Source organism: Cucurbita maxima, unplaced genomic scaffold, assembly GCF_002738345.1.
Source record: "Cucurbita maxima cultivar Rimu unplaced genomic scaffold, Cmax_1.0 Cma_Scf00001, whole genome shotgun sequence".
Taxonomy (NCBI): domain Eukaryota; kingdom Viridiplantae; phylum Streptophyta; class Magnoliopsida; order Cucurbitales; family Cucurbitaceae; genus Cucurbita; species Cucurbita maxima.
Window position 1 is genome coordinate 7,649,037 of NW_019272017.1, and position 25,156 is coordinate 7,674,192.

The window sequence follows — 25,156 nt, forward strand, 5'->3', positions numbered from 1 at the left end:
TGTTGGTGGTGGTTGGAGGGAATATGTTGATTCAGATTTAAGCAAAGAATATTTCAGTCAGTTTGCTACTTTTTGGAGTCAGAGACAATGTTTTGTTTGAGTATAGAGAAAACAAAGCTTGTATATGTAATTCCATGTAAATAGGAAAAGAAAGAGAACAAAGCATTTGGAATTTTAGAAGCTGTCAAGTCGGAAGAAGTTGAATTCCAATATTGACTGATTCATTTCCCTTTTTCCTTCTAGTATCGGCAGTGAGCGAGAGAGGGGAAAAGGTTTGGAGAGGCAGAAAAAGGAGGAGGAGGAGGCAGAGATGTGAAGGGGAAAGGGGGGAGTGATGAGAGGCCAATGGGCCAAAAGGAAAAAGGCAAAGGTAATAAAAAAAAAAAAAGACACCCCAAGAGGATTAAAGGTCATAGGACAGAAGAAGAGTACAAAGTCCAAATAGGAAGCAAAGGTTGCTCAACTTTAATGCCTGCATGGGGCTCAGAATTCAAGATAGGCTTTCTGAAATTGATAAATGGGGGGCCCTTGCCTTTTGGATGTTCTGTTCTGCGTGGGGGCATCCCTTCATTACTCTTTTATTTATCTCATGCCTACCCTCCCTCTCTGCCATGGAGTAGAAATGTTTCATTTCCAATCCAACGGTGCCCATGTCCCTCTTCTTTTCTTGTCTTTTCTTTTCTTTGGAGTCCATGTCTTTACGTAACCCAATGAACAATTTAATATAACCTGTCGTTTTAAAAGTAGATGGTAATTAACACAACGCATGCGTAATTAATTATCCTTTTACTCTCTTCATTCCAGTCTGCTATTCTACACAGCTTATCGACATAACAATGACGCAGACTACTAGGGTGTTCGAAGGTTTTTCTTTTTCTTCTCTTTTTTCCCAAAACCTAGACGTTATATAATAATTACCCATTCAAAACTTTTCTGGGGTTCGACTGCATTTCAAAAGACGTTGTTTTGAAAATCTGAGAATACCACTTTTATGTGGCCCCAACGGAGAAGTGGAAGATGTTGAATAACCCCTTTCTACAAAAGTAATTTAAAAAATACCCGAATATCATGAAGAATTTTGAAAAATTGCTTTACAAAGTCCCCGTTAGTTGCAATCTTGTATTGATATTATCAAAGAGTACGAAAAGGTTCAGTATTATAATGTTGTTTATAGGCCATAAATTAAAACAAAATGTTTGGTAGAAATGAGACGACCAATTGGGAGCTCCCGAAGAACTCACATGAGTGTTGTATCATCAAAAAATCAAAGAGCTCTCTCCCGTATTGTCGCCTAATGAGTCGAGGCGTCCAATGGCAGAACCGTACGTGGCTTCAATGTTTCACGTTATTGGAATCTTAGTCATATAAATAAAGAAACAGAGCACCGACATATGGAGTTCAGATTTTGAAATACACACTGTTTTTCTCTTGGTTATGTTGTTACTTGTTAAGGTGTAGAGTGAGGAAATTGAAGCAATGAATGGTGGTGGTGGTGGTGAAACAAACAGGAGTCAAACCTAACTTCTTCCCATTATCATAATATATGAAGGTGGACCATTTCATTTCATTTCATTTCATTCAGCCTGCTATCCCCTCATCACGTGGCCCACTGTCGTCCCTCTTCCTCTCTTCTCTCTGAGTCCCATTATAGCCGTCTTTTCCTTTCTTTGTTCTTATATCTCAAAGCTAACCCTCAAATCCATCCCAGAGAACACAAGTAGCTCTGTTTTTTAGCTATGACTTTCATACATGTCGACCCAGATAGAGGAGGGATTTGAAAGTTATTGAAGCCAAGTTTCATCAATTTTTGTTCTAGTTTTGTTTTTCTTTATGTCGGGGTATTCTTCCCGCCGCCGGGCAGCCATGTGTACCAGAAGAATCGCCACTTCCTCCTCCTCTTCTTTTGCCCTGCTAATTTTCATCCTCTGGGTGTCACAGATTTGGGTTTGCTCTCACTGCCAAGCTAGAGCTTCACGGATTTTTCCTCCGCCGCTGCCGCACACGGCGGACAAAACACTCACTGGCGACCAAAAATACAACGCCAACACCGAAAGCGAACTTCTCCAAAAATACTTCAAGGGAAAGGCCTTCGATCGACACCGCCACGATGAAGGATTCGAAGACAGCAAACGGAGAATACCCAGTTGTCCGGATCCTCTTCATAATTAGCAGAATTAGTAATTCATTTTTACACCCTTCCCTTTTCTTGTGATAACTTTTCTTCATCCAAAATACCCCCGTTTTTCTCTTTATTTTTTTTTCCCCCTTTTTTCTTGCTAGAGAAAACCGGGGTTATTTTGGTACTTCACTTTGTTATATATGAAATTTATAACTTTCTTCTTTTTTAAATCATTGGAGTAGAGACAGCAATGTGTAGTGAGTGTGCAGTGATTTCTTTTTTCATGTTTTTCTTGGTTTTTATCCTCTACCCAAATTTCGGACTGCCAAAAACCCAGAGGCCACAGGCCAGAAGGTCGGTCCTGTGTGTATGTACAAAAATTTGGAGGTTTCAATGTCGAATCTGAATGATCTGTCATTGCAGAAATGCCTGTTTATTATTATTCTTCGTCGACTTCCGTTGGTAGCCGGAGCCTGGAGCTGTCTCCTAGTTGGGCCTACTGGGCCTTCCGCGCCGAATCAACTGGCCCAACCCACATTAATGAGAGATGCCTCTGGTTCGGAATTCCAGTTTCAATCAACCATTCATTCATCTTCCCCAGCCCAAGAAAAATACAGAAATTGATTCCAAAATAAAAAAGAAAGATCATGAAGAGGTATAAGTAGTAGGAAGAAGTAGGAGCGAGTAGAACTTGAAAATGGTTCCTCCAGAAGAATTGAAGAAGAAGAATTGAAGAAGAAGAATTGAAGAAGATGAATTGAAGAAGATGAATTGAAGAAGATGAAGAAGAATGCAATAACAAGACAAAACAGAGAAACCGAGACATGAGAATGCGCCGCGTATTGCGCGGCGAAGAAGTTGAGAAAAGCTGCAAATTATTTATGCACTTAGCGCCCTGCTTTCTTTGTCTGCTTCCAATTTGGATTTTGGAATCAAATTCACCGTCTCTCTCTTTTTCCACATTTTCTTTCTTCTCTTATTTCATTCTGAGTATACCAAATTATCAACTTCACCATTCTTCTCCTTTCTCAGCAACAATGCCATCAATATTTATGAGATAGGATGGGTAGGTATGCAAATTTAAATAGTACTAGTTGGAACGTTAAATATTGGTGATAGCATCTCCATTTATATTCCAAAAAATGATTTATATATATTCTGCTTTAAACTAAATACAATAGCATAACTGTTCAACAAAAAGTTCGGGTACCTGACCCATTGACGAACTACTGGACTAGCCCAGTGGACCATATTACTGGGCATTGATGGGCTGGCGGACCGCAAACGGCCCAAAATTGATGAAATAAAGCAAAAGTGGATTATTGTATTAAATTAGAGGTTCAAAATTAAGATTGAAGATTAATGATTAATTAAACAGAGGCAAAGGTGTTGGCGCAAAGCAAGACGCTCTCTTCACAAACCTCCCCTTCATTCTCGGTCTCTTCTCTGCATTCAGCTTCCGAACTTCATATCTTATTTTCTTTGCAAATAATCTCGTCCTTCTCTTCTCTCTGTATCTCGACACTCGTGCTTCTCTCTCTCCTTCAACTCCGGCTGCCGCTTGTCGCCTAATTCCGCCGCTAACCTCCCCGTAAGCCTCATAATAATATTCACTCTCCCACGTACCCTTCATAGAAACATGCTTCACTTTCAGACAGCTTTTGTGATACCAAACAAAACATTATAAGCTTAAAAATTTCATTGGACATGAAAAGGAAGGTAAAGGAACAAACCATGTAGTCCAGCCAGTGATAATTGAGGTCAAGATTCGGTCCATCATCGGACATCCATGGAGTTCCTCTGCTCCCCCAAGCCATTATCACTGCTTCACTATCCAAACTCAATGATACTTTCTTTTTGTTGTTAACCATCTTTGTCTCTTCCATCTCAAGTTCACCCTTCTTCACCACTTCCTTGACTTCCATCATCGCCTTGTTTTCCTCACCGCACGTCCTTGGATTTCTGCCGAAGTCCATAAAGTTCAGTTCAAATGGCTCCCTCATTGTTTCGCCTTCTGCGCGGAGCATCGGAGTCAATTTCTCTATCTCATCTTGTTCAATCCTAATAAGTTCGTGGCTGTTTAAAGAGTAATCATCCTTTGTCGTTGAGTGATCTTTGGAAGCCGCAAGCCCCAGTTCTTCCATATCAAAGCACTTATTATTAAGCGACTTCCCCAACAAACTCTCAACATCAGCCGCGAATTCAGCAGGATCCATATCGTACGAGAGATACCCAATTGAGTTTTCTTTTTCCCCAACAAAACTAAACAAATTACCAACTTTTGAATCGGCTCCCAATTCAGGAACTCGATAAAGGAGGAGCTGTTCTTGATCTTCAGTTTCTTCTTTAGCATTCACCTCCGGTACCTGAGGAAATGGCTTCCTCATCGGAGTGGTCTTTCCCATTCGAGGTGACCGTGGCTTTCTGGTGAAGCCTTGGTGCCATGAAGCAGCAGAGGAGTTGTCTGAAGAGGTTCTGTAAGAGACAGATTGAAGACGAACTCGCTCATGCCTACGAGCCAAGGAGTTGGCGGAGTGCACTGAAGCATCACAAGCTTGGCACAGAAAAGCATCATCGGCAGCGCAGTACCACCGAGCCCGCTTGATGATACAGCTATCGCAGGGTCTGGCGGTCTTGCCTCCCTCTGCTGTTTTCTGCACGCTTTTCCTCGGCATCATAAAATTCAAATAACCAGAAATGATAAAGAGTCAATACACTGAAACTCAGGTGAAAATGTGAGTTTGTATTAAAAACACAACTTGCAGGCTTCAAATTCGGACACTATACTCTTGATATTTTGTACTAGTTCGTCATTGTTGTTTTATAAATGTTCACGAGAAACTATTTTAACTAGAAACCATGGAGGGACCTGGGGAATGCCCCTCGGACTGCGCTTTTCCAGTTAAATCCACGACAGAGAAGGGTCTAGACTGGGAAGGAATTGCACTTTTGTGCACTTGTTTAATATAGAAAAAGAACTTGCAGTGGGTAGGTCCACAGAAGGGCCTTATCCACTTCTTCATTGGTCGAGGGGTTATAGTTCATCCAAAGGATTGTTCTCTGATTGGCTGCGTAAATTTGTGGGGCACCCTAATTGAGAAAGGGACACTTCTTTTTTTGGTTCGACAAAAAGTTGAGATCTTGTTTAGGGGCCCCCATCCCAATATTGCATTACCCATTACCTTCAGTCTAATCCCATACTTTTCGGCTTCTTCCTCTCAGTCTACTTTGAGGATAAACAATTGTTCCTCCATTTTTTATCTTTTCCCAGAAAAAAAAGGAGAAGATTTCCTAATCTAGCAAGGGATTGGAACTCTGTTGGTTTTTATGTTCCTGCTTGCTTATATATAAACTTCCAAGATCAGCCTCAGCATCCAAAGTTTGCATTGTCCTGAGGGATCCATTCTCTAAGATTTTTATCATTCTTTGAAATAAAATATAAAATATGTTCTGAAAATGTAATAGTTTTCTTTTCCTCAATTTAGTTGAATTTCATGAAGAAGTAAAAATGCCTACCCTCTTTAACTAGCCTTTTGAGTTTTATGCAGTAAAATTCTATAAGCCGAAAAAATTATGTCAGAATGCAAACCATAACACCTCAATCTAGTAGTTTACAAAAGAACAAAACAGGTTAAAAATTAGACGGCGGTCACTAATGGGAGCTTTCTTTCCAAACCTTTGATATAGCTAGGATGGTAGACGGTGTCGTACGACAACAGCCTCCAATGAATTTTGCTCCCAAATCACGCCATCTTGAACTAAATGATTCAAATTTGTCATCAACAAAACAATTTGATGGCTACCAAAACCAGAACGCTAATTAGTAATGGAAATATTACAATGTAGGCCCACAAGCCATGAAATATCAGAGTGGGGTAGGGAAGAATTAAGTTGACTCACCAGCCATTTCTTGGCTCTGCCATCCCATACCTCGCCACTATTGGGATAGACAACTATGTGCTTGTTGGTTAACTGAAGTGAACATTTCGGTTTCAAAACAAGTGACCAACACAACAACATTAAATCAACACTAAGAGATTTAGTTCCTACCTCTTTGAGCTTACAAATCAGAGCTTCAATAAAGTGAGGAGGTGTACAGTTTATGCCAACTGCAGTTACTTTGTCACTTTTATTAATGGCATGAAGGCACTTCTTGAAGCTCTCTCCCGACGGTGCATTCTCGCCATCTACGGAGCTAAAGCAGATCCAAGATGGAATTTGGACGTTTTCTTCTTCGAGCAACTCCACACAGGCCTACTTTTTTTTTTTAAGACCAGAGTGGGGGGAGCGAAGGTAAGATTGGTTGGAAACAAGATCACAAAAAGAGGACAGAAACCCAAACAAATTGCAAAATCAATTGAAACGATTGTCCGACATGCACATGACAATTATCAAAAACATTCAACATTTTTCTTCCATCTCATAACAAAGACCAACTAAATCAGGATTCTGGTTTAGGAATTAAAATATAATATCTGAACGTGTAAAATGGGAAAAATCTTAAATTAAGGGGTTTGAATAGGATTTAATTCAATTTTTTATTATAAAAGAATTTTGATCATGAATTAAGCACAATAAACTAAGACCTACTGATGCATGCATCCCCCATTGATGCCATGATGGTAGTCAAATTACCTTGATCCCTTGAAATGAACAACTCATAAATTGAGATGAACAGTTTATAAAATATACCATAGGCTGTTTTCTCAAATACTCTATAACTCATACCAAAACATAACAATATAATTTACAGTGGTATCACTATGGCAGCAAGAGTGATTCTATCATTAAACCACAACTTATATGATACAAGAGGAGTTGGCATAAAACAAACCTGGGCTTCAAGTTTATTGGGAATAGTCTCAAATTCAAGCAAATCTGGGCTTGCATCAACAAGAATCTGCAATCTGCGCCGATGAAAATCCTTCAACTTATCCACATTCACATCTGGCCCGTAATGCCCACTAGGGGGGGGGAGTGGGGTGGGATATGTTTAGTTCAATATTCAAATGTATAATTCACCTGTACTCTGAGCCATCAGCAGATAAGCACCATAGCTTCCAATGGATGCTGCAACCAAAGCCCGATTGTAATTATGTCCAGGGATACTCTTCATGGAATCCCAAAAACTATCACGAGCTTCCATGGCCAATTTAACACTCTTTTCTAAGAGCAACTCCCCTTCTTCCATGGACAGCTCCTATGATATAAACCCAGGAATGGTGGCCTGTAATAGGATAAAATGTGAGAGAGAGTAATTAACTGGCCTGAATACTGATTTACAGAAGGAATAATTTCTATAAAAAAAAAAAAAAATTAAGAAATAAAACAAGGCAAGATACTTCTATCCTTATTCCATAAGATTATTGGAATTCTTAAGAAGTTTTAAGCCACAAACCTATGTCATATTTCACAGTCGAATTTCATTTTGGGTCAATAAAATATAGAGAATTCTGATACGGTATAATAAAGTTGTGAAAACTGAAACGGGCTTATAAATTCAATTTATTTACCTATACAAATCCTAAGCTATGCAAAATTGAATTTCATTTTCAATGGCAAAAAGAAGCTCTTTTACCTTGTGATGGCAATATAGCATGACAAGCTAGATATCAGTTTAAATGTCACTCAATCAATCAGATGAACTGATCGCTTAATTCTACAACGTTTAACATTGGAGAACCTTCTGAATATTTAATATCTTAGATTGGTAGTGATACATTTCGAATAGGTATCTTAGTTCATAGCTTCCACTTTTGACAATTGAGCTAAGCCGATGTGGTTAGGAATTAGTAAGCATACAAACATTACCCTTCCAATATTAAATACTGACGCCTATTGAATGTCCCTTCTAGCAACAACCGGTTATAATCCATTATGTAGCATAATTTGGATCCACCAATTGTAACACCTTGAATGTCCAAAAATGCCATGCCATGGAAATCACTTTAATCAAATTCAATTAACTTGATCGAAATTCTCCACATTCGTGAGTGTACAACAGCCGTTCAATTTTAGTTCATCGTTTCACGACAGGATAGAAATGCTCAATTTGAACTTAAATTTGAATTCAAGAGGCGTGATCACTTTGGCCCGCATTCATTCTGGACATTAGCATTCAAATATCCACTTTGAATCTCCAAATTTTAAATAAACAACAGTAAACATTTTTTTTTAAAAAAGAAAAACAATGTACTGCAAAAGCCGTCGCAGAGTGCAATGGACAAAGGTTTTTCACGTATGCAGTCGAAAAAAGAATAAAGAAAGCTCAGTCCATTAGCATTACAAACCTGGTAAGACGAAGAAACCAAAATATTTATCCCTGCCTCCAAGTACTCCAAATGGACCTGCGCATAATCCAATCAATAAGCACCGATGCGAACGTGATGCACCGAAACAAAGAAGAGGAAAAAAAAAAAAAAAAAGAACAGAAACGGTAAGACATGACCTTCTTGATCAGGTCATGATCATTGATGAGGCGAACGGCGCTCCAAAGTGGATCGTTAAGGACAGCGCCATGTTTCTCAAGCTGCGTGGCGAAACATCCATCAATCACCGCACAACCTCCAGCGCCGTGTTTCTTCTCCTTCTCCGGAAGTCAGTTTGTTCAGTGGTGCGCGCCAATATCAGCGTTTCGATGGCCCCGGGGTTAGTGCCCAGTGGAGTATGAAACCCAAATCCATTTCCATTTTTCAAGTTGGTGGGCTCAAGCCCATTCACTATTCTGAACAAAACCCAAGTCTTGTTTGATTTCATTAAGCATAAGTAGATAAATTATTAAATCGTTTGTTTGAAATGTAAGCAGTAGATTCACCTAACCCTGACCTAGAAGGGTGAAGTAAATTAGAGTGACAAAATAATGGGTTGAAAAGGACCCAGCCTACCCATCAATAATAAGTTTGAAAATTAAATTGGGTGGGCTAATATATATACTGCAAAAAGATGTGTTCTTGAGAATACCTCAACTTGTGCACCATCATGTTAGCTAGATGGAGAGAACATTAAAGACGAACCGGAAGGACTGGATATCGTCAGGCAAAATGGGGCACATCCAGTGAAAGACATGCAATAGTTGGCTGGACAGCTGCCTCTTCCAGCATCGCAATTAAACTCTCTAGCACTGCCCTTTTCAATTGGAACGCGCGCCTCAGTCTTGGTGGTTGGGAACATATATATATATATATATATATATATATACACGCACAAAAATAATACAAAATACCTACTCTCATAAATATTGTTATCTAATGTCAAATAACTCATCCAAGTTTGGTCTATGAATAAATGCATGTATGTAAGAAATTTTCATTTTTTTAATAGTCATGCGGTCTCGGTTCATTCATGTACCCCTCGTGTGCTCCAGTATCATATGCCTACCAACTTCCACTCCAGTAATGATCCAAACTTACTCATCCCTCCACCCTAAATGAATAGGAAGAGTTTACATTTTGTATAATTGAGTTAAGAACATTAAAAAGGATTACGAGCGTTCCATATTTCAATACTTAATTAAGGGTTTTGGTAAGGATGTGGATGAAGAAAATTAAAATTAATGTCATTTGTGAGCAATGAAGATGGGAGAGGGACAAGAAATTTGAAGGTCAAAAGTGGGGAACATTTTCTTGTGGACCACCACATCACATCTCATGGGCGTCAACTTCATACACGTCACATTAACCCTTACATCTTGCTTTAATTAGTTAAACATTGAAGTTATTTCAATTAATAAATCAAATTTAATACTTCCCAATATTATCTAAATTTACGTAATCTTAATCTTATACTCTTTTGTTCTTCTTCTATTATTATTATTATTAATTTTTTTTTGTAGTCAATTAATTTCTTAAAAAAAATAAATAAATAAAACAGCATCACACGAGTGTTGAGACAGCTCCATAATTAGTTGGCTAATTAGTTAAAGATTAATTAAAGAAATACGTGTTTTATGTGAGTTGATATTTAAAAATAATCACATTCAAGGTTTGTGGAAAATAAGTGATCATTAATTTGGCCCTAAAATCTAGTTGGGCAGAAGAAGTTATGAGTTAATTAATATTGTAATTTTGAAAAGAAATATGTATGAATAAAAGTCAAGGTTATTTGAGCTTATTTTTGGTTGTAGTTGGCGGTTGTACATTAAATAAGTCATCGGTCTTATGGATGGATATCTACATTTGCTGCCAACTTGCCGACCGACTGACATACAAAGCTATGCTCAACTACACTAAACACAAACCAAAATGTGGCCTTCATTATATTCCATGATCGTTTTTTATTTGATGTAATAAATCTATTCGACATAATATTAAATTTTATATCTGAATGTGACATATAAAAATGAGATTTTAAAAATTGGAAGTCTAAGTATCAATCTAAAGAAGACATTTTGTAAAAACATAGTCTTAAGTTTATTTAATTCAAGCTAGTACTAGTTAGTGCAATAATGTTTTAACGCATCCCTCTATCTTTAATGAAAAATATAAGCATAAATTTGTGTATGTTACGTTTCCGAAATTCCTGGAGACGGAACATTATAGTATTGCGAATTTCCAAATTAAACCAAAAACAGTAAGATTAGTGTTAAGCGGTAATTAGTTAAAATTGGGTGGGGGAATGAAACCCAAAAATGGGATTTGAGCGCAGAAAAGAGAAATAGCTAAGAACCAACAAGTTTATACCCTTTTGTCTTCTACTCCTGAAATGTTCCCCCAAACAAAGCTACATGGAATTGTACCCTAAATTCAATACAAACACAACATTTGATGTATGCAAATCCATTAAGGATTGAGAAGAAAAAGTGGAAATATAGGGTGTCACAGTCACAGTCACAGTCACAGTCACAGACAAATGAGAGTTCCATCGCGAAGGAAGCAAATCTGCAGATTACGTTGAAGCCCAGCTGCATGTGTGTTGGTTTGTTTTTATTCATTTGTGTGTTATTCTAGTTTTAATTTTATTTTGAAATTTGTCGGATTTTCAGAGCTTGACTACGTCAGGGATGTGAACTGGATACCTATGGATGCAATCGGCCCAGGGTCCATCCAATGGGGTTTTGATGGTTTTGTTGCATTTCCAAACCGCGCTGTTGCACTTGAACCCACTTCCAAATGCGATTTGCCAAATCCTATCACCTTTCTTCATCCTTCCTTTCGCTTCGATGTATGCCAATTCGTACCACAGAGAAGACGACGACGTATTGCCCCACCGGTGGAGAGTCATTCTCGACGCCTCCACGTGCTCCGCTGAGAGCTGCAGATTCTTCTGCAGCTCATCGATCACCGCCCGCCCACCCGCGTGGATGCAGAAGTGCTCAAATGCCTGCTTGAAATCCGGGATGTAGGGCTTCCATTTGGGGTTCACGATTTTCCGGCCGATGAGAGTGAGAAGGAAGAGTAGCTGCTCGGAAGCAGGGAGGACGAGTGGGCCGATGGTGGTGATGTTTGACTTCAAAGCCTCTCCGGCTATGGCCATGAGATCCTTGGAAAGCGAAATTCCGACTTTGCCTTCTTTGTCCTGCTCCTCGAAGACGCAGCGGTAGGCCTTGTCGTCGGCTCCTTTGTGAGTGCGTACCACATGAACCAACCGGTACTTGGCTCGATGACGCTCGGAGCGGCGGTTGGAGAGGAGAATGGCGGCTCCACCCATACGGAAAAGGCAGTTAGGGAGAAGCATGGCTCTCTCGTTTCCTTTGTAATAATTAGGGGTAATGATTTCAGTACTAACCACCACCGCGTTGGAATTGGGATGCACCTGAAGCAAATCGCGGGCTAAATCAATGGAAATCAGCCCCGCACTACACCCCATACCCGACAAATTAAAGCTCTTGATATTACTCCGAAGTTTGTATTTATTAATCACCATAGCCGACAGAGACGGAGTAGGCGAAAACAAACTGCAATTCACAATGAGAATATCGATGTCCTTGGGCTTCATCCCTGTTTTCTGAAACAGGGCGTCCATGGCGGAGAAAATCACAAGCTCTGCCTCACCTCTAGCGGCCTCCATGGTGGGCTTGGGGGGGATGTAGTGAATGGCAGGGGGCAAACAGGTCTCCTCGCCAAGCCCAGAGCGCTCGAGAATCCTCATCTGAAACTCGACGCTCTTGGGGTTGTTAGTGAGGATGAGGCGGGAGTGCTCCATGAAAGTGGAGAAGGGAACTCGGCAAGTGACGGGGGGCTTGAAGCAGGCGTAATCGACGAGGTAGATGGTTCGGGGCTTGGACATGAAGTAGACAGTGGCGACGAAGATGATGAAGAAGGAGGAACATAGGATTTGGAGGAGATCGAAGTGGAGAGATCGCCAGAGGTTGAGAATCTCGTCGGGACCCATCCGAAGAAGCTGAAGGGAAATGGCGATGATGAGAGGGATTAGGGTGAGAGTTAGAATGTGGTTCACCAGATACTGGTACCCAAGCTTGACATACTTGAGCTTGACGGAGGTGGAGAAATCCGGCAAGATGGGAGGCATTTTGGAAAGCAGAACAACAGAGAAGAGACAGAAAAAAAAAAAAAAAAAAAAAATTGAAGAAGAGAGCACGAGATGTAATAGAGAGGAAGGAAGAAGATGGGAGATATAAAGAGGAGGAGGAGGAGACAGGCAATGAAGAAGGCAGATGAGGCGATTAAATGAACCACTTCACGTCCCTCAACGCCCACTTAACCTTTTCTTTTTTTCTTTTTCAGTTCACAATTTAATTAAAATATTTATTTTTAATTAAATTGTGAGATATATTTTGATTATAAATAATACTAAATGCAGTTTGACAGCCCAATAGGATGGATGTTTAAATTTTGATTGCCACCTGTTGAAGTAGAAAAGCTAAAAATGGTGGACGGCCTGACTTAATTAATTCATAATAAATTTGTTTAATTTGTTTAATCAATGAATCTCATATATTCTTACTTTAATTAACCTTAGTTCTTTATTTCTTTTTTAAAAAATTAATTATCTATTCTTATGCAATTAAAGCTATGTTAAATTCGCATATAAATGTAGTTTAACTAGTTTTAGATGCATATATTATACAAGAAGTCACGTGTAAGAACTAAAAAGATATGCCCACCAACTACCATCAAAGACACTCATAAAGAACCAGTTTTTAAAATAAATATTACTTTTTTAAGAAAAATAAATAAATAAATGTATATTATTTGTATTGGTTGTTATTATTTGAGTTGACGCCAGTAAAACTATAGAAAACATTATTAAATTTATTGTATAATATGCATCATTTTATTTTATTTTATTTTTACTCAAAAATTGTATATGAGTGTAACGTGGAAAGATGGATATAAAACAATGTTTGTTAGTTGTCATTTTCATGATAAATTGTGCAATAGACGTGGAAAATACTTTGACTATTAACTATTAATTAAGATTCATTTTGCCAGTTTCATCCAAAGTCAAGATGTATATCTTTTCATCTCCATTCAACTTTAACTAAATATATATAATAAAATTGTCGATTTGAACCAATTATAATTCGAAACATGGATGGTTCAATTTCAGGTTTATAAGAGGTTCATAAACGGATGAGGGGATGAATTAAATAAATGACCCTGTTCCATAAATGAATTCTAACAAGGTGTCTTTAAACGACATTATACACCATTGTTTGATGGGTCAAAACTTTATTTGGAGGGGAAAAAAAGGGTATTGTGGATGGTGTTGAGAAGTTTGTAGGCAATTGGAGGGTAACACAAGTTTTGAGATTCTTTTATATTTCTTGTTGTGGCAAACCTAATTCTCCTCGGCGCAAAAAATGTGGCTGCTTTTGAGCTCATCTTTGCAAAACCAAAACCCTACCAAATTTTACTTTTACTTCTACTTTTTATGTTGAGAAGGGAGAAATCTCATATCAGCTAGATAGGAGAATTAAGTATTTTTTATAAGGGTGTGAAACCTTCTCTAATAGATGCGTTTTAAAATTATGAGACTAACGATGATATGTAATGAAACAAAGTGGATAATATATGCGAGCGACGGGCGTATAGTTTCCGTTCTAAAGAGACACGTAACTAAAAAGGAAAAAAAAGAAAACAGTCCAAACAATTAACATATATGGAAGAAAAGAAGTTTGTTGTAATGGGATCACACCCGAAGTACATGCAGTGTTTCTTTAATAATTAAAAAATAATAATAATTAAAAAAAAAAATGATAGTAAAAAATATTGTTGGATTTTTGATTGGCAAACTGTTGAAGGTAGAGCTTTGGATTTAGAAGCAGTTGACTTTTTTATGACATTAGTGAGGATATACAACTAAAAATCAACCAAATATTAAATGTGCACTAAAAGACAAGGGAGAATCACAATCCACTTAAATGTTTGTTTGTTTGTTTGTTTGTTTTTTGTGAATATTCCACGTGGCATAATAAACAATTTCATCCATTTCTTCGGTGTATCAAAGAAACCGCAAGAACCTTCCTTTCGCCTCTTTTAATAAACCAAATCGCTTTGTTCTTTTACCAATTTATTCCAACTTCATATAATAAGAATTTATTATAATGAAATAAATAATAAGTTATTTTCTAATTTTAAAACTTTTATGAATTTTGTAATTAAAATTTGAACTTTATCTGCCATTTATTAAATATATAGAATATAAAAGTTGTTATACTCAACTTAAAAAGGTTTACAAATGTGAATTCATATATAGTTTGAATGAATAAAAATCGCGACAAAATAACTGTGGAACTCAACTAATACTATATACCATAACCTCTCAACTAATACTTATTATTATTTATGAATTATATTGATGTGTGGTGAGAGCATGGGTTGACTTATAATTTCATTCATATTAGTCACGAGTATATAGAAGGAAAAAAAATTAGTCTTTTTTAAATTCTAAATTTTTTATTTAATTTTCTATTAAATTGGACAATATGAAAAATTCAAACTTATCGGAGTATTATATATATATATTGAATTGTACGCGGGAGCAATAATTTCGGTCTTTGAAAATAATACAGTATTTAAAACCGTGGACAGAAGAGGACACGTGTTGGAACCACGTGGCGTACAGTAAACACAATGAAGAAGTGAATAGAAGAAAAGAAGGAGAAAAAGAGGGGGTTCGTACGTTGGTTCAGGGAAATTTAATAATACAAGTAGGATGGAGAGAGACGTGGCGGAGAATGGTTGGTCCACATAGGCAACGGCAATTAATAGGAGATTATAATTCGGAGGGGTTGGACCAACCAGCTCCCAACTACCAACCCGATCCGAAAGGCCATCCCGCAGCCCAGCCGGCTCCATCGTTAATAAACGCAATTTTGCGCATTAAATGTTTATTATTCTAATTATTTCACCAACCCCTACCCGATAATCTAATTAATTTTGACTAACCCATTCAGAATTGGGTACATTTCTCTTTCTCCATTTGAATTTCCTTAAATTTTTAGAAAACAAAAAAATTTGGATCGGCAGGTTGACATTTTTTTATCAAGTCAACTCACTAATTCAAAAATAGGGTTATAACTAACTCAACACAACTCAACATTATCCTACTTTTAAGATTTAAGATTTAAGATTATGATAAAAAGAATGAAGAATATTTGTTATTTGTAATGAATATTAGTGATGGTTTGTGTGTGTGAAAGTCTAATATTTGAATTTTTTTTTTTTTTTTTATGGTAGATAAATGTATTTAAAAAAATAATAATAATTAAGAAAAAAACAACCAACCCATTTTGGACTCGTCCACAACCCAAGTATAGGCTTACAACATTCACTTTGTTTTATTCATTTATTGAATTTTAATTTTCTACCATTTTCATGGTATAATAAATATGAGCTATGGGGGAGGTTTGGCGTTGGCAATCCCCACCAAGTGATTTTGTTTTAAATGAAAAAGTAGATGCAAAAAATGAAAGATTGAAATTTGTGTTAAACTTTTAACAGTGAAATTTGTATATTTTGAAAATAAGAAGTGTGATGAAGAATCCTTCTTTCTCTAGCTCTCATATTGAGTCATTCATCTCTTAGAAAGGAAAATCATGGAGGTTCACTGGTTTTCTGGGGAACTCAGAAACAAATAATAGGATAGGACTTCAATAAAAAGCTGTGATATTGATCAATTCCGAAGAATCTCCTTGGTTACTATAAGAGGAGACTTAAATGATATACTTCAAAATTGTGGAAAAGACTTGCACATTTCTTGGTAATGAAGCCATTTTGAGCTTGTTAAAGTGGTTGCCAAGAATCAATTGAATTTGTCATGTATCCCTTTTGGATGAAGCTGAAACCCCTCCAAAAGCATTATTACATACCCTTTAAGTTTGAAGAACATTGGACATTTCATGATTCTTGCAAAAGTATTATTAAGAACAATGGTTTTTGGGATTTTGATCCTTTTAACCCTATCAAATTAGAGCATATTACATTTTTTTAAAAAAACATTTATTTTCGTAAATGATTATTTTTACATTTATCGTCGGCTCTGATGCAGCCATGTCACAAAGACTCCTACGTTGCCATATCAAGATCACGATGGAAACCAACTCAAAACTAAAACATTTGCTGATATTATGCAACTTACAAGTAACTTTCTTCGTTGGTTGGCCATTATTGCTATCTTTTCCCATCTGATGAAAGTAGATATACCAGCTGCCTGCTATCAGCCGCGACAGCAACCACACCTGTCTCTTTATTATCAGTTGCAATACAAAAAACACTCCCACCTATAATGGAGAAACTGAAGAAATTAAACTCAAATGGTACTAGAAATGAATACTTCTTTTAAAAGATCCGATGGTCTCCAACGGCACTACATGATGATAAACAGATCTCATATTTCCATTTTCTAACTCTTATAGCTTGTCTCTTATTTGTAAACATGTTTACACTTTTCGACTCTTTGTTTCTTCTCTTGATGAGTTGCTTTTCGACTCTTTGTTTCTTCTCTTGATGAGTTGGGAGAGTTATGGAAATCTTTTCAATATAGTGAAGACATGAATTGTTTTAGGTTTGTGCAAAAGAAATGGTGCACGTTATGGAAGGCATTAGTCACCGATGTTAGGATGCATAGCGAGGCAATTCTGTAGCTTTCATAGTTTTGAGTGAGCAATATTCTAGTAATAGTTTGTTGAGACTTTCCTCGTTCAAGCTAGTTCTTAATTTGTAGCTCAGGTTGGTAAGCTAAATTAGCTATTATTATGCTGCTATTAGCTGATAGGATCTTAAGCTAATAAATGTGTGCTAAAATTTATAGCCACATTTTGACATTTGGAGGCTTTGATCCCTCGAAGACCATATTTTTCTCTGTTTAAACTTCGAGCAAGTTGGAATCTAACACATACCTGTAAAACAAAGAAAAGTGCCCAATTTATTTCCTGTAGACAATGCCCACATGTAAACCAGGCCGTCCCGAGTCCGAATGATACCTCGACCAGCTGATGCCCCAGTGGCAGTCTCTATAAAGTGAAAGAAAACACTAAATCATCTAACAGTGCTGGTAACAAAATAAATGAATATGACGAATTCTCAGATGGCTGGAATAATCAAGTTGCATTCTCTAGACAGACTACTATTAATTTCCAAATATCTACCTGTAGTTTTACTGGAAGTTGAGCAGTTAGAAACAGAACAAATTAATTATCTTCTGTTATCATAAAACTTAAACTATCATTGTTTGCATATAATAATGGAATACTTTGCAGTCACTAAATCATATTATTTTATCCTGTGACACTCCGTTGATGAGAAAAGTACATCATATCAGAATGAAATCAACGTCCAAGACTCAGAAATTCAAAAAGTGTGCCAAATTTGAAATTATGATAGCACACTACCTTAAATCCAGCTACGCACCAAATGATTCCACAATTCTGCATGATTTATCTGACAATCCATTGGTAAATAGTCATGTGAATCTCGAGAATCTGATATGGTTGAGGCAAACAGCCATATGGCAGAGTCCTTTAGCTGAAGTAAGGAATGTTCCTCGGTGTTCTTTGAGCTTGTACTCATTGCACACAACAGCTCTTTAACCTAGTCCCTTGCATTACAGTTGCTGGTAAAGTTTTCCGTTCGCTTCCAACTAAACAAACAAAGTGGAAAGATTGACAAACTGAGACACTCGGAGTAAAGAACCTGAGCATGTTTTGGGATATCCCTAAAACAAATAACAGTACCTTTTAGATGCTAGCAAATATTTAAAGAAAACTACCTTCCAAATCTTCCTTCAAAACAGGTGTGTCTAGAAGTCCTGAATTATGCTTCTTGTTGGCTCTCAGTGATGCTACATCTAGGTCTAATGAAGGACTGCAATGACATACGTTATCTGATTGATATAAGAAGAATGTGGGGATTCAGTGGAAGACGTTTCCGCGCCATAATGTTTTCCAAGGCAACTAGTATCGTAAGCTTCATTGGATATGCGATTGTATTCCTTAGCCAAATGAGACACATTTTGAGCTTTTATCCTACTGTACACAATGCATGGAACTTGAGAAGATGGCACAGTGCCATTCCCGCAGCCTCTTTTCTTACAATGACTTCCTTCCTTAATGCCTCTGGATATGCGGAGGGCCTTCTTACACTTGAATCATTTGCATTCTGAGATGAAAAAAGATGGCATAACATCAATTACTAGATTGTCATAGTTAATAAATTGGTTGTAAAGGAGTTTTGCGCCTCAAAACCAAATTTAGTTAACATGGAAGAATGTCACAGAAATGCTCTTTTTAAGTACAAATGAAGTTTAAAGTAGTACTGGCGTTATCATTAATGAATGATTGGTAATAACTAAGTTGCTAGGGTAAGAAAGAATGTATCCATGATAACAAATTCTTACCATGGGGGAGTTGAGAAAAGGATCCACTCGAACAAGGTTGCTCTCGCATTGCTTTCTATTATAATCCGTAGGAGTTTACTTGTCCACTTTCAAGGAATTTATTTGAAGATTTAATGGGCATTTATCCATCCTTTTATTATTACGCATAGTTTCATCAGAAAGTACTCTACCAGAAGAGGTACAGCCGAGAGGACATTCTGAAACGTACAAATGACCCTCCTGACTTGTTCCATGCACATTCCACCAATTTCACTGTCACGGGACTTTTTGCTTCCAGTGGCTTCATGATAATTTACCAACAACTCATCATTCATGCAACCACAGAATTGGAATCCACTAGAACCAATAGGTTTCATATCTTCCTTACCTTGACCATTGTCTGCAACAGAAGAGAAGTTGCCATTAATGTATGCATGGTCATAATGTTGCTCGCCCTCCAGATTGTCAGGACCATGTTTGGGAAGCACAAAACTTGGGACAGCGGATTCATACTTCCCATGCAGTATGTGCATGCATTCCTGCTTTGCTCTATCTTCTTCCTTCAATACGTCTTTTGTATTTCCATCTGCAGATGAATAAAAATATATTTTAATAAAACTAAAAAGTTTGTATATGCATACATATCAAATGTGTCAATGTATTTGTCAACGTTAATAACAATAGGTACAGGTTAATTATAAATTACCACAAGGAAACCCTTACCAAATTAGAAGTGGCTGTCTTTTTCCGGTTAGAGTTCTCCTTAAGCAGAGGAATTGCTTGTGGAAGCAAAAAAATCATCATTGACTTCACAATGTATTGTCTTAATGAATCAAAATCGTTTCTTTTGGAGCTTGAGTTCGTGTTAAATGAGCAAATTTTCTTCTGGTAGCATGAACAAAGTAGTTAAAAACACCATGGAGATGCAAAGTTAGCGGGCAATTTATGAATTTTTTATCCTTTCCTGTAGACGTTGCAGATACTGATGCCAAAGAAGTTGCTGAGCCATTATTTTTTCTTTTCGCCTCTGTAAAGGAACTATCTTTAATTACTTTCTTTACATACATGCCACAAAAACCTTGATTCACTTCATTGACAGACGCTGAGCTTGACAGTTTTTCGGTCATGGATCTAATTCCTGAACCACAATTTCCTACTTTTTTTAGATTAGCACTATTGAATAACTTTTCTGTTTCGATTCCATGATTCCTCCTTCTCTTTCTTGCAATCTTCGATCTTTCATGGCAAGAAACTAATTCAGACTGATTGAGACTTCCATCGGTGAAATTGAAGGTAAAAAATTAACCATGGCGCTTAAGATTGCATGAATTCAATTCCTCTTGTGCGGATACACAAGAGTACCATTTCACTGGTGAAATTGAAGTTGCTCAGTGGAGATATATTCAAACTAAGAACATAAGGTCCTCAATTTTACCTTCCAATTGACTTGTCACTTGAGCATTTACTCAAAGCAAGGAATTCAAGAAAGAAAAATGTTAACATGGTTGAAGGATATTTGGAAAGGAGGCACAACAGAGCAAGTTACCGATCATAGAAAATGCAAGGAATTCAAAAAGGTTACAGTATGATAGGACTCGTTTATTAGTGGTTGACTCTACTGGTTAAAGGGATCCGTAGAAAAATGCAAATCTAAGAAGCAAACAGACTGTAGGTTAAAAGAGAAAAGTTATACCTCCCCTCCATCAACCTTGCACGAAGACGCTTCCCGTGCCAAATGTTAGTGAGGAGGCAGCCTCTCCTCTGAAAATGAACGTCCATCCATGGACAAAATCTGCAAGGGACGATGTAACCTTTCAATAAATATTTTCCAATGACACGAGAAACAGAGATATTCAATACTTAATACGAAGGTGATACGCACCATAAATAAAAGCCCCTTGGGACCTGACCAGCCAGATTGCTCATCTGGATAGGGAAATCGATCTTACACAATAATTCAATGATTACAGTAGGTCCTCAGTTGAGATTTCTTATCTATAATCATGTAAGTGCATCTTCTCTTAACTTCTAGAGGCTCTAATGGGAATTCCTCTTATAAAGAAAAATAATGGGAATCATCAATATCCGATTTATCTCTATTACAATGCAGAGTTGAAATAGACACACCTAGATAACCAATAAGTCACACGATAATTATCCATCAGTAAATAATTCATGAAACACATTTAAACTACCACATGAAACTCCAAAATCTATATTCCCAGCTCTCTTTGACATTTACTGTTCTTGATCTAAAACACCTCTTCAGGTATATTAAATTTGCAACTACAACAACCACTCTAAATATAACAAAAATGGTCATTAGTTCAGCAAGCAGTTCGAATTGACAAATTCATCAATTGGTCCAAAGTTTCCCTAGAATTTGATTCTCCTGAAGATTGCGGTGACACTAAATGGAATTTATTGTGCATTAATACCAAATTCAATTTACAACAAATTCGCACAACTCAAAATTAATTTATCAGATAAGCTTCATGAAGTAGACAGTCTGATTTTACTTGCAAATTGGGATCAACTAATTTTTACCAATTCTAGATCGAAAAACCTACCTAGATAAGCTTGCAGTCGCTTCAAAACAACAAATTATCAGAAAAGAAATCTTTTCAAAGCAACCAAGTCGGAAAATACAGAACAGAATTCCAAAGGGAACAAACTATGTTACAAACATCACATGCTTTCCACTTGAGGAGATAAACAAGCTATCAAATAAACATAGAAAAACATAATCGGAAATAGCAACCTCACCACCGCGATAAATGAAATCAATTATAGCAGACATATAAATCAGAATATGCAGGGCAAAATAAATCGAATACGAACCCTAGAGCTGCTCCAGTACTTCTTGTCCCAATGTGTCCACTGTGCAATGATCCGATGGAAATTATCTCAAGACTGGCATCTGCCTCTTCTTTGAGTTGAGCTCTTGTCATTGGAAGGAAAAATAAAACAGGTCCACCACAGAGGATATTAAGAATGAATGGTGGAACTGATTGAAGAACTAGGCGTGGAAGTTGATTTTCTGAAAATCCTCCGTAGAGAGAAAGACGAGTGAGTGCGGGAAGGAAAATTGCAGGACGTTTTGTGGCGGGTTCATATTTCCCCCTCCATCAGCGCAAGTACTGGTTAAAAGGGTAAGTCAAAAAAATTAATAGGAACGCCGTTGCCGGGGATCGAACCCGGGTCACCCGCGTGACAGGCGGGAATACTTACCACTATACTACAACGACTTGATGTTAACCTTAAGCACTTTATTATATAAATAAAATAAAACACACTCATAAGCTAGAATATTGTTTTGTTGGTCTTTCTTAAATTTGAATCTAAAACCTTAAAAAAATAATAATAATGCGTTGAGAGTTATGCCTTGTTTGATACAAACAGTACCAAATCTATCCAAATTAAGTATCGCACAATTTTGAAACACAATTTACTACACTACCAAATTGATCATAGTATGGTATATTTAATCTTGGATACATGTTCTTGAACAATATGGCAAAATTGGGTTTGTGTGGGAGTTTAATGGAGCTAATGAGAGAGGTTGCTGAGTTGTTAGAAGAAGGTAGTTTTCCACACTGCTTCACCTGTTCTTGATAACAGCATCAAGGCAAGGTCGCTTAATTTAAGGGAGTGTTTTAGGTTAAAGGTTAAGTGCAAACTCTTGTTATTACGATACAGACAACACCCATTGATCCATGTATAGATAATGCAATGAATTATTGTTTAAAAACAAACCGTATGCAAATGTTGGAAGATTCCATCAAGAGTTTCCAGGACAATGGATTTCTTGGAATTGGAAAAGGCCTTCAAATATTTCAACATTGCCTTCAATACTCACCAATACGAATGAAGTTGGGCCAACAAAAAGGCCGAAACATTAAATGAATTATTAAGTTTATCCTTTTAAGAATAGAAAGAAGGGTAACAGTACGAAAGTGGTACTATGGATGGATGGAACGGAGCTACGTATTTGGTTTACAGCTCATATCACACTTCCTTCCGTACCTTCAAATAAATTTAAAACATACTCACAATAATTTCACACAAACTAACGTTGAATGATTCAAGTTGTTAATGAAAATTTTCAATATTAGGAACATTGATGTCGATATTGATTCACCAATTTCTCACACAGATGACAAAATCTTTTAATCGTAACCAAAATGGCAGACTGAGAGAAGAACACTCTTCTCATTTTCGCTCTCAGAAAACCAAATTAAAAAAGGGAATTTCTCAATGGATAAAACACTTGAGAAGAGAAAACTCCTAAGCTGCAAAAATTTAAGGGCAGGTAATGTTGATGGAATCATCAAGCCAGCAAGAAATGTCATCGTTCCCAAAATCCCCGAAATCCGCATTTGGAAAGCCGCTGGGTTCATCGTCGCCGAACCCAAAAATCTGTGTGTTCTCTAAACTTACAAAATCCTCCAAGAACATTCCGATTCCATCCGCTATAATCGAATCAAAATTGATCCCCATGTTTATTTCGTCTATAAACGGATGGCTCTGATCGGTTTCTTGAAGGTAGTTCATATTCGTGCCTGTTTCTTCTTTGATTGAATCTCCCACTTTCAAATCTTGGCTTTGGGAAGTTGAATCGTCCCATTCGAAAACCGACGACGGTGAGGTGTGGGATACGGTGGTCTCCGCAGTGCTTTCTGAAAGAACAGCGGCGGATGAGGATGCGGTCCTGTTGCCTTCTTCAACAGCCATTTCTGCCGCCATAGCTTCAAACTGCAGCCTCCTCGACTCATAAGCTTGAGAAGCTTCTTCTGCAGTATCGTAAGTACCAAGCCAAATACGGCTTCTCTTGAAGGGATCTCGAATCTCAGCCGCCCATTTTCCCCAAGCTCTCTGTCTCACACCTCTGTATTTGGAAGACGATTGTCTTCGGGAGGAGGAAGGGTTTTTGATCTGAACCTTGGATTGCTTAAGCTTAGGGTTTTTGTTTTCGTTGTTGCTGTTCTGAGAACTCTCGGATTCGAGAGCCTTTTTCAGCGGAGGCAGGTGGATTTCGTGTACGGTTCGATTAAACTTTCTTCCATATCTTTCTCCTTCATCTTCGCTTGAAGATGAGTCGGTTGCATCAGGATCGTAAAAGATTATGCGAACTTTTCTCCTCATTTTGGAATCCGCAGAGAAATTTTTTGGCTGCAGCTTGGATTTTCTGTTGCGGCTAACAAGTTTCTGATTAGAATGCGGCATCCGGGAGTACGACATTGAGATCAAATCGTTGGGAAGGAGAGGAAGTGAATAATCAAAGGGAAACAGCGGAAGATCTCTGAGAATTCCAATAACTGAAGTGCAAGGTGGAGAAACGAAGTAAAAAATGTTTTATACGATAAGCCCAAGAGAACTTTACTCCAGAACAAGTCCTGCAATGGAAAAAAACAAATCGGAATTAGGCCGAAAACCCTTTAGGAAACACATAGACAATCGAATGAAACTAGAAAATCTGTCTTGCCTTTTTAATCTCAAACGCATTGAAAATGATCGTTGCAGCAGAATCAACCTCTGCCGGAACCAGCAGAGAAGGAAGCAAGCAGAAGAAGAAGAAGAAGAAGAAAACCAGAGCTGCAACAGAGCCCCAATCACTGCCAATATGAACAAAGCCGACATAAATCTACTGCTCAACCACCGTCGTCAACTTCTTTCCCAGTTGAAAAAAAGCACAAACCCAGATGAAGAAAAGTCTGAGCCCTGTCGTTGAAAGGTTGAAAGAGTTCAAAAAGTAAACAAACCAGCAGATTAAAGCGAGAGAGATCGCCAATCCATGGCCAACATTGTTCGATTTTAGAGAAACACAGAAGAGAGACAGATAAAGAGAGATCTCGATTGTGCTGCAAATCTCTATGGAAATATCAGAAATCGAAAAATATGATTAAAAAAGATGAAGAGTGAGCAGTGAGCAGTGACGACAATGGAAGAAGGAATCGACCCACCCCCCATTCCGTGAAAAACCCGACATTAAAATACACATAAAAAGAAAGAAATTTCTTACTCTGATCCACTTCTGTCTCTTCGTGTTGTTCCAAGAATCTCCACAGTCGGTGGCGCCTGCAATTCTTCCGAGGAGCGTTCAAATTTTACAGAAGTAAATGATGAGGATGGAATTTGCTTAAAAAGAGGTGCTTTGATGATGGGTATGGATGGATGGCCACCGGATTCATGCACATCCATCCATCCATCCATCCATCCATCATCAATATTTATTGAAACTTTCCTGGTCTATCAACACCC

The 25,156-nt window shown here is 37.6% G+C and overlaps 4 protein-coding genes, 1 long non-coding RNA gene and 1 other non-coding gene across 19 annotated transcripts; all 6 read right to left on the reverse strand.

Annotated features, from left to right (window-relative positions):
* Positions 1–3,281: 3,281 nt before the first annotated feature.
* LOC111479911 (zinc finger protein CONSTANS-LIKE 16-like) lies at positions 3,282–8,767 on the reverse strand. 6 transcript variants are annotated; one of them, XM_023125122.1, is made up of 8 exons: positions 8,568–8,767; positions 8,410–8,466; positions 7,142–7,346; positions 6,954–7,026; positions 6,170–6,373; positions 6,020–6,091; positions 3,853–5,918; positions 3,282–3,746 (listed from the first exon to the last, which is right to left on the reverse strand). In XM_023125122.1, exons 7-8 carry the CDS (start codon positions 4,795–4,797, stop codon positions 3,486–3,488), a joined length of 1,206 nt encoding a protein of 401 aa, XP_022980890.1. In that variant the 5' UTR covers positions 4,798–5,918; positions 6,020–6,091; positions 6,170–6,373; positions 6,954–7,026; positions 7,142–7,346; positions 8,410–8,466; positions 8,568–8,767; the 3' UTR covers positions 3,282–3,485. The 6 variants fall into 6 exon arrangements, with proteins under 6 accessions (XP_022980890.1, XP_022980771.1, XP_022980706.1 ...); XM_023125003.1 differs by having other exon boundaries at positions 6,954–7,066; XM_023124938.1 differs by having other exon boundaries at positions 3,853–5,877; positions 6,954–7,083.
* Positions 5,772–7,310, reverse strand: LOC111487630 (homocysteine S-methyltransferase 1-like). Its single transcript, XM_023135105.1, has 5 exons — positions 7,142–7,310; positions 6,954–7,026; positions 6,170–6,314; positions 6,020–6,091; positions 5,772–5,918 (listed from the first exon to the last, which is right to left on the reverse strand). The coding sequence occupies exons 1-5, from the start codon at positions 7,308–7,310 to the stop codon at positions 5,772–5,774; spliced, it is 606 nt and encodes a 201-aa protein (XP_022990873.1).
* A 2,071-nt stretch (positions 8,768–10,838) lies between the features above and the next one.
* LOC111477795 (3-ketoacyl-CoA synthase 6) lies at positions 10,839–12,654 on the reverse strand. The gene has a single exon (XM_023121727.1). The coding sequence runs from the start codon at positions 12,584–12,586 to the stop codon at positions 11,096–11,098; it is 1,491 nt and encodes a 496-aa protein (XP_022977495.1). The 5' UTR covers positions 12,587–12,654; the 3' UTR covers positions 10,839–11,095.
* A 3,861-nt stretch (positions 12,655–16,515) lies between these two features.
* On the reverse strand, positions 16,516–22,072 carry LOC111485697. 9 transcript variants are annotated; one of them, XR_002718722.1, is made up of 10 exons: positions 21,737–22,072; positions 20,778–21,022; positions 20,589–20,687; positions 19,619–19,922; positions 19,284–19,481; positions 18,917–19,196; positions 18,290–18,678; positions 17,913–18,160; positions 17,421–17,534; positions 16,516–16,760 (listed from the first exon to the last, which is right to left on the reverse strand). It is a non-coding gene; the product is annotated as an uncharacterized LOC111485697 (long non-coding RNA). The 9 variants fall into 9 exon arrangements; XR_002718735.1 differs by having other exon boundaries at positions 20,778–20,947; positions 21,737–22,071; XR_002718782.1 differs by having other exon boundaries at positions 16,516–16,587; positions 16,661–16,760; positions 20,778–22,069.
* On the reverse strand, positions 22,072–22,143 carry TRNAD-GUC. The gene has a single exon. It is a non-coding gene; the product is annotated as a tRNA-Asp (tRNA).
* An 863-nt stretch (positions 22,144–23,006) lies between these two features.
* LOC111482373 (ethylene-responsive transcription factor ERF118-like) lies at positions 23,007–25,107 on the reverse strand. Its single transcript, XM_023128160.1, has 3 exons — positions 24,918–25,107; positions 24,463–24,616; positions 23,007–24,157 (listed from the first exon to the last, which is right to left on the reverse strand). The coding sequence occupies exon 3, from the start codon at positions 24,134–24,136 to the stop codon at positions 23,198–23,200; it is 939 nt and encodes a 312-aa protein (XP_022983928.1). The 5' UTR covers positions 24,137–24,157; positions 24,463–24,616; positions 24,918–25,107; the 3' UTR covers positions 23,007–23,197.
* Positions 25,108–25,156: the final 49 nt, after the last annotated feature.

Coding starts and splice junctions, on each gene's coding strand:
- LOC111477795 (XM_023121727.1), bottom strand. CDS start 12,586: ATGCCTCCCATCTTGCCGGATTTCTCCACCTCCGTCAAGCTCAAGTAT.
- LOC111479911 (XM_023125122.1), bottom strand. CDS start 4,797: ATGATGCCGAGGAAAAGCGTGCAGAAAACAGCAGAGGGAGGCAAGACC. Junction 3,747..3,852: donor ATCACTGGCTGGACTACATG/GTTTGTTCCTTT, acceptor GTTTCTATGAAG/GGTACGTGGGAGAGTGAATA.
- LOC111487630 (XM_023135105.1), bottom strand. CDS start 7,310: ATGGAAGAAGGGGAGTTGCTCTTAGAAAAGAGTGTTAAATTGGCCATG. Junction 6,092..6,169: donor TGATTTGTAAGCTCAAAGAG/GTAGGAACTAAA, acceptor TGTTCACTTCAG/TTAACCAACAAGCACATAGT. Junction 5,919..6,019: donor GCAGAGCCAAGAAATGGCTG/GTGAGTCAACTT, acceptor TGGTTTTGGTAG/CCATCAAATTGTTTTGTTGA.
- LOC111482373 (XM_023128160.1), bottom strand. CDS start 24,136: ATGTCGTACTCCCGGATGCCGCATTCTAATCAGAAACTTGTTAGCCGC.